This window comes from Heptranchias perlo, chromosome 9, assembly GCF_035084215.1.
Source record: "Heptranchias perlo isolate sHepPer1 chromosome 9, sHepPer1.hap1, whole genome shotgun sequence".
NCBI classification, from domain to species: domain Eukaryota; kingdom Metazoa; phylum Chordata; class Chondrichthyes; order Hexanchiformes; family Hexanchidae; genus Heptranchias; species Heptranchias perlo.
In genome coordinates this window covers 86,314,744-86,327,776 of record NC_090333.1, presented here as the reverse complement: position 1 = coordinate 86,327,776, position 13,033 = coordinate 86,314,744, and the positions used below count along the sequence as shown (strand labels likewise).

Below are 13,033 nucleotides of genomic sequence, written 5' to 3'. Positions count from 1 at the left end.
AATGCTCGAGTCCATTATAAAAGATGTGATAACAGAACACTTGGAGGGCATTAATGGGATTGGACAAAGTCAGCATGGGTTAATGAAAGGGAAATCATGCTTAACAAATCTACTGGAGTTTTTTGAGGATGTAACTAGTAGAATAGATAGGGGAGAACCAGTGGATGTGGTGTATTTGGATTTTCAGAAGGCTTTTGATAAGGTCCCACACAAGAGGTCAGTGTGCAAAATTAAAGCACATGGGATTGGGGGGAATATACTGGCATGGATTGAGGATTGGTTGACAGACAGGAAACAGAGAGTAGGAATAAACGGGTCTTTTTCCGGGTGGCAGGCAGTGACTAGTGGGGTACCGCAGGGATCAGTGCTTGGACCCCAGCTATTCACAATATATATCAATGATTTGGATGAGGGAACTGAATGTAACATTTCCAAGTTTGCAGACGACACAAAGCTGGGGTGGAATGTGAGCTGTGAGGAGGATGCAAAGAGGCTCCAATGTGATTTAGACAAGTTGAGTGAGTGGGCAAGAACATGGCAGATGCAGTATAACGTGGATAAATGTGAGGTTATCCACTTTGGTTGTAAAAATAGAAAGACAGATTATTATCTGAATGGTGATAGATTGGGAAAAGGGGAGGTGCAACGAGACCTGGGTGTCCTTGTACCCCACTCGCTGAAAGCGAGCATTCAGGTGCAGCAAGCAGTTCGGAAGGCGAATGGTATGTTGGCCTTCATTGCAAGGGGATTTGAGTACAGGAGCAGGGATGTCTCACTGCAGTTATACAGGGCCTTGGTGAGACCACACCTGGAGTATTGTGTGCAGATTTGGTCTCCTTATCTGGGGAAGGATGTCCTTGCCAGGGAGGGAGTGCAACGAAGGTTTACCAGACTGATTCCTGGGATGGCAGGACTGACGTATGAGGAGAGATTGGGTCGACTCGGCCTATATTCACTAGAGTTTAGAAGAATGAGAGGTGATCTCATCGAAACATATAAAATTCTAACAGGACTAGACAGACTAGATGCAGGCAGGATGTTCCCGATGGCTGGGGAGTTCAGAACCAGGGGTCACAGTCTCAGGATACGGGGTATGCCATTTAGAACCGAGATGAGGAGAAATTTCTTCACTCAGAGGGTGGTGAACCTGTGGAATTCTCTACCACAAAAGGCAGTGGAGGCCAAGTCATTAGATGTATTCCAGAAGGAGATAGATATATTTCTTAATGCTAAAGGGAACAAGGGATATGGGGAAAAAGCGGGAACAGGGTACTGAGTTAGACGATCAGCCATGATCATTTTGAATGGTGGAGCAGGCCCGAAGGGCCGAATGGCCTACTCTTGCTCCTATTTTCTATGTTTCTATATTTTGTTCTTTGCTGCCCTCACCTCACCTCTCCTCATCTCACCTCTCCTCCCCCCTTTCCCTGGCTCTGTACTTGCTTAAAAATTTGAACTCTTAACATCTTTCAGTTCTGATGAAAAGTCTGTGACGTGAAATATTAACTCTGTTTCTTTCTCCACAGATGCTGCTTCACTTGCTGAGCTTCTCCAGTATTTTCTGTTTTTATGACAGAAGCTATTTTTAATTTACCAGTCCTTGCGTTCATCGTTGCTGGAACACTTTGCTTGCTCTCCTTAATGGCCGATATACCTATACCATATTCAGTACCAGGCAATAGATCTGTAAGCAAAACAGAGAGGAAAGGTAATCAGAGAGTGACAAAAAAATCATCGTCATCATCTTCAACACCATTAAAATGTTCATCATCACCATTAGTATAATCATCCCCATTAGTATCACCATCTTCATCCCCATTAGTATCACCATCTTCATCCCCATTAGTATCACCATCTTCATCCCCATTAGTATCACCATCTTCATCACCATTAGTATCACCATCTTCATCACCATTAGTATCACCATCTTCATCACCATTAGTATCACCATCTTCATCACCATTAGTATCACCATCTTCATCACCATTAGTATCACCATCTTCATCACCATTAGTATCACCATCACCACCATTGTTATCACCATCACCACCATTGTTATCATCACGACCATTAGTATCATCATCACCACCATTGGTATCATCATCATTAGTATCATCATCGTCACCATTAGTATCATAATCGTCACCATTAGTTTCCTTATCACCACCATTAGTATCACCATCATCATTAATACCACCATCATCATCACCATTAGTATCGTCATCATCACCATTAGAATCGTCATCACCACCATTAGAAAATCATCCTCATAACCATTAGTATCACCATCAACATCACCATCAGTATTGCCATCATCATCACCATTAGTGTCATCATCATCACCGTTCGTGTCACCATCACCACCATTCGTGTCACCATCACCACGATTCGTGCCATCATCACCACCATTCGTGTCATCATCACCACCATTCGTATCATCATCACCACCATTCGTATCATCATCACCACCATTCGTATCATCATCACCATTAGTATCATCATCATCATTCATGTCATCCTCACCACCATTCATGTCATCCTCACCACCATTCATGTTATCATCATCACCATTCATGTCATCATCACCATTGTTATCATCACCACCATTAATATCATCACACCATTAATATCATCACACCATTAGTATCATCACCATCACAATTAGTATAATCATCATCACCATTAGTATCGTCTTCATCATTAGTATCATCATCATCACCATTAGTATCATCATCACCATTGGTATCACTATCACCATCACCATTAGTATCACCGTCATCATCACCATTGGTATCCTCATCATCACCATGTGTATAATCATCATGACCGTTAGTATCATCATTGTCACCATTAGTATCATCATCACCATTAGAATCATTATCATCACCATTAGTTTCATTATCACCACCATTAATATCACCAGCATCATCACCATCAGTATCATCATCAACACCATTAAAATCATCATCACCATTCGTATCACCATTCGTATCACCATCACCACCATTCGTATCACCATCACCACCATTCGTATCACCATCACCACCATTCGTGTCATCATCACCACCATTGTTATCATCAACACCATTAGTATCATCACCACCATTAGTATCATCATCATCACCATTAGTTTCCTTTTCACCACCATTAGTATCATCATCATCACCATTAGTATCATCATCACCATAATCATCATCACCATTATCATCATCATCACCATTAGCATCATCATCATCACCATTAGTATCATCACGACCATTCATGTCATCCTCACCACCATTTGTGTCATCATCATCACTCTTCGTCTCATCATCACCATTGTTATCATCACCACCATTGTTATCATCACCAACATTAATATCACTACCAACATTAATATCATCACTACCATTAGTATCATCACCATCACCATTAGTAAAATCATCACCACCATTCGTATCATCATCACCATTAGCATCACCATCATCACCACCATTAGTATCGTCTTCATCATTAGTATCATCATCGTCACCATTAGCATCATCATCACCATTGGTATTCTCATCATCACCATTGGTATCACCGTCATCACCATTAGTATCACCGTCATCACCATTAGTATCACCGTCATCATCACCATTGGTATCCTCATCATCACCATGTGTATAATCATCGTCACCATGAGTATCATCATCGTCACCATTAGTATCGCCATCGTCACCATTAGAATTATCATCATCACCATTAGAATTATTATCACCACCATTAATATCACCACCATCATCACCATTAGAATCATGATCACCATTAGTATCATCATCATCACCATTAGTTTCATCATCACCACCATTAGTATCACCATCAACACCATCAGTATCATCACCATTAAAATCATCACTACCATTTGGATCATCATCACCATCAGTATCACCATCATCATCACCACCATTTTTATCATCATCACCATTCGTGTCACCATCACCACCATTCTTTTCTCTCTTTACAACATGGAAACAGGCCCTTCGGCCCAACATGTCCGTGTCGCCCAGTTAATACCACTAAGCTAGTCCCAATTGCCTGCACTTGGCCCATATCCCTCTATACCCATCTTACCCATGTAACTGTCCAAATGCTTTTTAAAAGACAAAATTGTACCCGCCTCTACTACTGCCTCTGGCACCTCGTTCCAGACACTCACCACCCTTTGAGTGAAAAAATTGTCCCTCTGGACCCTTTTGTATCTCTCCCCTCTCACCTTAAATCTATGCCCCCTCGTTATAGACTCCCCTACCTTTGGGAAAAGATTTTGGCTGTCTACCTTATCTATGCCCCTCATTATTTTATAGACTTCTCTAAGATCACCCCTAAACCTCCTACTCTCCAGGGAAAAAAATCTCAGTCTATCCGACCTCTCCCTATAAGTCAAACCATCAAGTCCCGGTAGCATCCTAGTAAATCTTTTCTGCACTCTTTCTAGTTTAATAATATCCTTTCTATAATAGGGTGACCAGAACTGTACACAGTAGTCCAAGTGTGGCCTTACTAATATCTTGTACAACTTCAACAAGACATCCCAACTCCTGTATTCAATGTTCTGACCAATGAAACCAAGCATGCTGAATGCCTTCTTCACCATCCTATCCACCTGTGACTCCACTTTCAAGGAGCTATGAACCTGTACTCCTAGATCTCTTTGTTCCATAACTCTCCCCAACACCCTACCATGAACGGAGTAGGTCCTGGCCCGATTCGATCTACCAAAATGCATCACCTCACATTTATCTAAATTAAACTCCATCTGCCATTCATCGGCCCACTGGCCCAATTTATCAAGATCCCGTTGCAATCCTAGATAACCTTCTTCACTGTCCACAATGCCACCAATCTTGGTGTCATCTGCAAACTTACTAACCATGCCTCCTAAATTCTCATCCAAATCATTAATATAAATAACAAATAACAGCGTACCCAGCACTGATCCCTGAGGCACACCGCTGGTCACAGGCCTCCAGTTTGAAAAACAACCCTCTATAACCACCCTCTGTCTTCTGTCGTCAATCCAATTTTGTATCCAATTGGCTACCTCACCTTGGATCCCGTGAGATTTAACCTTATGTAACAACCTACCATGCGGTACCTTGTCAAAGGCTTTGCTAAAGTCCATGTAGACCACGTCTACTGCACAGCCCTCATCTATCTTCTTGGTTACCCCTTCAAAAAACTCAATCAAATTCGTGAGATGATTTTCCTCTCACAAAACCATGCTGACTGTACCTAATCAGTCCCTGCATCTCCAAATGCCCGTAGATCCTGTCCCTCAGAATACCCTCTAACAACTTACCCACTGCAGATGTCAGGCTCACCGGTCTGTAGTTCCCAGGCTTTTCCCTGCCGCCCTTCTTAAACAAAGGCACAACATTTGCTACCCTCCAATCTTCAGGCACCTCACCTGTAGCGGTGGATGATTCAAATATCTCTGCTAGGGGACCCGCAATTTCCTCCCTAACCTCCCATAATGTCCTGGGATACATTTCATCAGGTCCCGGAGATTTATCTACCTTGATGCGCGTTAAGACTTCCAGCACCTCCCTCTCTGTAATATGTACACTCCTCAAGACATCACTATTTATTTCCCCAAGTTCCCTGACATCCATGCCTTTCTCAACCGTAAATACCGATGTGAAATATTCATTTAAGATCTCACCCATCTCTTGTGGTTCCGCACATAGATGACCTTGTTGATCCTTAAGAGGTCCTACTCTCTCCCTAGTTACTCTTTTGCCCTTTATGTATTTGTAGAAGCTCTTTGGATTCTCCTTTGCCTTATCTGCCAAAGCAATCTCATGTCCCCTTTTTGCCCTCCTGATTTCTCTCTTAACTCTACTCCGGCAATCTCTATACTCTTCAAGGGATCCACTTGATCCCAGCTGCCTATGCATGTCATATGCCTCCTTCTTCCTTTTGTCTAGTGCCTCAATCTCCCGAGTCATCCAAGGTTCCCTACTTCTACCAGCCTTGCCCTTCACTTTATAAGGAATGTGCTTACCCTGAACCCTGGTTAACACACTTTTGAAAGCCTCCCACTTACCAGACGTCCCTTTGCCTGCCAACAGACTCTCCCAATCTTCTGAAAGTTCCTGTCTAATACCATCAAAATTGGCCTTTCTCCAATTTAGAATTTTAACTTTTGGGCCAGACCTATCATTCTCCATAGTTATCTTAAAACTAATGGAATTATGATCACTGGTCCCAAAGTGATCTCTCACTAACACTTCTGTCACCTGCCCTTCCTTATTTCCCAAGAGGAGGTCAAGTTTTGCCCCCTCTCTAGTCGGGCCATCCACATACTGAATGAGAAATTCCTCCTGAATACACTCAACAAATTTCTCTCCATCCAAGCCCCTAATGCTATGGCTGTCCCAGTCAATGTTGGGAAAGTTAAAGTCCCCCACTATTACCACCCTATATTTCTTGCAGCTGTCTGTAATCTCCTTACATATTTGCTCCTCAATTTCCCGTTGACTATTTGGGGGTCTGTAGTACAATCCTATCAAAGTGATCTCTCCCTTCTTATTTTTCAGTTCTACCCATGTAGACTCAGTGGGCGAACCCTCGGATATATCCCCTCTCAGTACTGCCGTGATGTTCTCCCTAATCAAGGACGCATATCCCCCTCCTCTCTTACCTCCTGCTCTATCTTTCCTATAGCATCTGTACCCTGGAACATTGAGCTGCCAGTCCTGCCCCTCCCTCAGCAATGTTTCAGTAATAGCTATAACATCCCAGTCCCATGTACCCATCCATGCCCTGAGTTCATCTGCCTTGCCCATCAGACTTCTTGCATTGAAATAAATGCAGTTTAATCTGGACTTCCCTCGGTCTTTACCCTGCTTTCTCAGACCATCTGTCCGGTCATGTTCTGTACACTCTCCCTTACTGCCTTTTGTTTCTGTCACCACTTTATTTCCCACTGACTTCCTGCATCGGTTCCCATCCCCCTGCCACATTAGTTTAAACCCTCCCCAACAGCACTGGCAAACACTCCCCCTCGGACATTGGTTCCAGTCCTGCCCAGATGCAGACCATCCAATTTGTACTGGTCCCACCTCCCCCAGAACCGGTTCCAATGTCCCAGGAATTTGAATCCCTCCCTCTTGCACCATCTCTCAAGCCACGTATTCATCCTAGCTATCCTGTCATTCCTACTCTGACTAGCCCGTGGCACTGGTAGCAATCCTGAGATTACTACCTTTGAGGTCCTACTTTTTAGTTTAACTCCTAACTCCCTAAATTCAGCTTGTAGGACCTCATCCCGTTTTTTACCTATATCGTTGGTACCTATATGCACCACGACAACTGGCTGTTCACCCTCCCCCTCCAGAATGTCCTGCAGCCGCTCCGAGACATCCCTGACCCTTGCACCAGGGAGGCAACACACCATCCTGGAGTCTCGGTTGCGTCCGCAGAAACGGCTGTCTATTCCCCTTACAATCGAGTCCCCTATCACTATAGCTCTACCACTCTTTTTCCTGCCCTCCTGTGCAGCAGAGCCAGCCATGGTGCAATGAACCTGGCCATGTCACCATCATCACCATTCGTGTCACCATCATCACCATTCGTGTCACCATCACCACCATTCGTATCATCCCCACCATTAGTATCATCACCATTAGTATCATCACCACCAGTATCATTAGTATAATCATCATCACCATTAGTTTCCTTTTCACCACCATTAGTATCACCATCTTCATCACCATTAGTATCGTCATCATCACCATTAGAAAATCATCCTCATAACCATTAGTATCACCATCATCACCATTCGTGTCATTATCATCACCATTTGTGTCATTATCATCACCATTTTTGTCATGATCACCAACATTAGTATCACCATCATCATCACCGTTAAAATCATCACCACCATTTTTATCATCACCACATGAGTATCACCATCCTCATAACCATTAGTATCACTATCACCACCATTCGTGTCATCATCACTACCATTCGTGCCATCATCATCACCATCAGTATCATCACCACCATTCGTGTCATCATCACCACCATTAGTGTCATCATCAACACCACTGTTATCATCAACACCATTGTTATCATAAGCACCATTAGTATTATCAACACTATTGGTATCATCAACACCATTAGTATCATCAACACCACCATTAGTCTCATCATCACCACCACCATTATTATCATCATCATCACCACCACCATTAGTATCATCATCGTCACCATTAATATCACCATCATCATCACCATTAATATCGGCATCATCACATTAGTATCGTCATCACCACCTTTAGAAAATCGTCCTCATAACCATCAGGATCACCATCCTCACAACCATTAGTATCACTATCACCACCATTCGTGTCTTCATCACTACCATTCGTGCCATCATCATCACCATCAGTATCATCACCACCATTAATGTCATCATCACCACCATTCGTATCATCATCACCACCATTCGTATCATCATCACCACCATTCGTGTCATCAACACCACCATTCGTATCATCATCACCACCATTCGTGTCATCAACACCACCATTCGTATCATCATCACCACCATTCGTATCATCATCACCACCATTCGTATCATCATCACCACCTTCATGTCATCATCGCCACATTCATATCATCATCACCACCATTCGTATCATCATCACCAACATTCGTATCGTCCTCACCACCAATCGTGTCACCATCACCACCATTCGTGTCATCATCACCACCTTCATGTAATCATCGCCACCATTAGTATCACCATCACCACCATTCGTATCACCATCACCACCATTCGTATCATCATCACCACCATTCGTGTCATCATCACCACCATTCGTATCATCATCACCACCATTCGTGTCATCATCACCACCATTCGTATCATCATCACCATCATTCGTGTCATCATCACCACCATTCGTATCATCATCACCACCATTCGTATCATCATCACCACCATTAGTATCATCATCGCCACCATTCGTATCATCATCACCACCATTCGTGTCATCATCACCACCATTCGTATCATCATCGCCACCATTCGTATCATCATCGCCACCATTCGTATCATCATCACCACCATTCGTATCATCATCACCACCATTCGGATCATCATCACCACCATTCGTGTCATCATCGCCACCATTCGTGTCATCATCGCCACCATTCGTATCATCATCGCCACCATAAGTATCACTATCACCACCATTCGTGTCATCATCACCACCTTCATGTCATCATCGCCACCATTAGTATCACCATCGCCACCATTCGTATCATCATCACCACCATTCGTATCATCACCACCATTCGTGTCATCATCACCACCATTCGATTCATCATCACCAACATTCATGTCATCATCGCCACCATTCGTATCATCATCACCACCATTCGTGTCACCATCACCACCATTCGTGTCATCATCACCACCATTCGTATCATCATCACCACCATTCGTATCATCATCACCACCATTAGTATCATCATCGCCACCATTCGTATCATCATCACCACCATTCGTGTCATCATCACCACCATTCGTGTCACCATCACCACCATTCGTGTCATCATCACCACCATTCGTATCATCATCGCCACCATTCGTATCATCATCACCACCATTCGTATCATCATCACCACCATTCGTATCATCATCACCACCATTCGGATCATCATCACCACCATTCGTGTCATCATCGCCACCATTCGTATCATCATCACCACCATTCCTATCATCATCGCCAACATTCGTGTCACCATCACCACCATTCGTGTCATCATCACCACCATTCGTATCATCATCGCCACCATTCGTATCATCATCACCACCATTCGTATCATCATCACCACCATTCGTATCATCATCACCACCATTCGGATCATCATCACCACCATTCGTGTCATCATCGCCACCATTCGTATCATCATCACCACCATTCGTGTCACCATCACCACCTTCATGTCATCATCGCCACCATTAGTATCATCATCGCCACCATTCGTATCATCATCACCACCATTCGTGTCATCATCGCCACCATTCGTATCATCATCGCCACCATTAGTATCATCATCACCACCATTCGTATCATCATCGCCACCATTCGTATCATCATCACCACCATTCGTGTCATCATCACCACCATTCGTATCATCACCACCTTCATGTCATCATCGCCACCATTCGTATCATCATCACCACCATTCGTGTCACCATCACCACCATTCGTGTCATCATCACCACCATTCGATTCATCATCACCACCATTCGTGTCATCATCACCACCATTCGATTCATCATCACCACCATTCGTGTCATCATCACCACCATGCGTATCATCATCACCACCATTCGTGTCATCATCACCACCATGCGTATCATCATCACCACCATTCGTGTCACCATCACCACCATTCGTGTCACCATCACCACCATGCGTATCATCATCACCACCATTCGTGTCACCATCACCACCATTCGTGTCATCATCACCACCTTCATGTCATCATCACCACCATTCGTATCATCATCACCACCATTCATGTCATCATCGCCACCATTCGTATCATCATCACCACCATTCGTGTCATCATCGCCACCATTCGTATCATCATCACCACATTCATGTCATCATCGCCACCATTAGTATCACCATCACCACCATTCGTGTCACCATCACCACCATTCGTATCATCATCACCACCTTCATGTCATCATCACCACCATTCGTGTCATCATCGCCACCATTCATGTCATCATCGCCACCATTCGTATCATCATCACCACCATTCATGTCATCATCACCACCATTCGTATCATCATCACCACCATTCATGTCATCATCGCCACCATTCGTATCACCATCACCACCATTCGTGTCATCATCGCCACCATTCGTATCATCATCACCACATTCATGTCATCATCGCCACCATTAGTATCACCATCACCACCATTCGTGTCACCATCACCACCATTCGTATCATCATCACCACCTTCATGTCATCATCACCACCATTCGTGTCATCATCGCCACCATTCGTATCATCATCACCACCATTCGTATCATCATCGCCACCATTAGTATCATCATCACCACCATTCGTATCATCATCACCACCATTCGTATCATCATCACCACCATTCGTGTCATCATCACCACCTTCATGTCATCATCGCCACCATTCGTATCATCATCACCACCATTCGTGTCATCATCACCACCATTCGTGTCATCATCACCACCATTCGTATCATCATCACCACCATTCGTATCATCATCACCACCATTCGTATAATCATCACCACCTTCATGTCATCATCGCCACCATTCATATCATCATCACCACCATTCGTGTCATCATCACCACCATTCGTGTCATCATCACCACCATTCGTGTCATCATCACCACCATTTGTATCATCATCACCACCATTCGTATCATCATCACCACCATTCGTGTCATCATCACCACCATTCGTTTCACCATCACCACCATTCGTATCACCATCACCACCTTCTTGTCATCATCGCCACCATTCGTGTCACCATCACCACCATTCGTGTCATCATCACCACCATTCGTATCATCGCCACCACCATTAGTATCATCATTGCCAACATTCGTGTCACCATCACCACCATTCGTATCATCATCACCACCATTCGTATCATCATCACCACCATTCGTGTCATCATCGCCACCATTCGTATCACCATCACCACCATTCGTATCATCATCACCACAATTCGTGTCACCATCACCACCATTCGTGTCACCATCACCACCATTCATATCATCATCACCACAATTCATGTCACCATCACCACCCTTCTTAACATCATCTCCACAATTCGTGTCACCATCACCACCCTTCGTATCATCATCACCACCATTCGTATCATCATCACCACCATTCGTATCATGATCACCACCATTCGTATCATCATCACCACCATTCGTATCATCGCCACCATTCGGATCATCATCACCACCATTGGATCCATCATTATCATCACCACCATTCATATCATCATCACCATTTGTATCCCCATTATCTTCACCATGAGTATCATCACCATTATAATCATCATCACCATTCGTTCCATCATCATCACCGTTAGAATCATCATCATCACCGTTAGTATCACCATCATCATCACCGTTAGAATCATCATCATCACCGTTAGTATCACCGTCATCATCATCATCAGCATCATCACCATTCGTACCATCATCATCACCATTAGAATCATCATCATCATCACCATTAGTACCATGATCATCACCATTCGTATCACCATGATCATCACCATTCGTATCACCATGATCATCACCATTCGTATCACCGTGATCATCACCATTCGTATCACCGTGATCATCACCATTAGTACCATGATCATCACCATTCGTATCACCGTAATCATCACCATTCGTATCACCATCATCATCACCATTCGTATCACCGTGATCATCACCATTCGTATCACCATCATCATCACCATTCGTATCACCGTGATCATCACCATTCGTATCACCATCATCATCACCATTCGTATCACCGTGATCATCACCATTCGTATCACCATCATCATCACCATTCGTATCACCGTAATCATCACCATTCGTATCACCGTAATCATCACCATTCGTATCACCGTGATCATCACCATTCGTATCACCATCATCATCACCATTCGTATCACCATCATCACCATTCGTATCACCATCATCATCACCATTCCTATCACCGTGATCATCACCATTCGTATCACCATCATCATCACCATTCGTATCACCGTGATCATCATCACCATTCGTATCACCGTGATCATCACCATTCGTATCACCATCATCATCACCATTCGTATCACCGTGATCATCACCATTCGTATCACCATCATCATCACCATTCGTATCACCATCATCATCACCATTCGTATCACCATCATCATCACCATTCGTATCACCATGATCATCACCATTCGTATCACCATGATCATCACCATTC

The 13,033-nt window shown here is 43.8% G+C and overlaps 1 protein-coding gene across 1 annotated transcript in view; it reads right to left on the bottom strand.

The window, feature by feature from the left end:
* tnr (tenascin R (restrictin, janusin)) overlaps positions 1–13,033 on the bottom strand; it is a 349,786-nt gene that overhangs the window by 199,746 nt on the left and 137,007 nt on the right. The window contains exon 8 of the mRNA XM_067989625.1: positions 1,595–1,684. Coding sequence (XP_067845726.1) covers positions 1,595–1,684 — 90 coding nt within the window. The remainder of the gene's footprint in view (positions 1–1,594; positions 1,685–13,033) is intronic.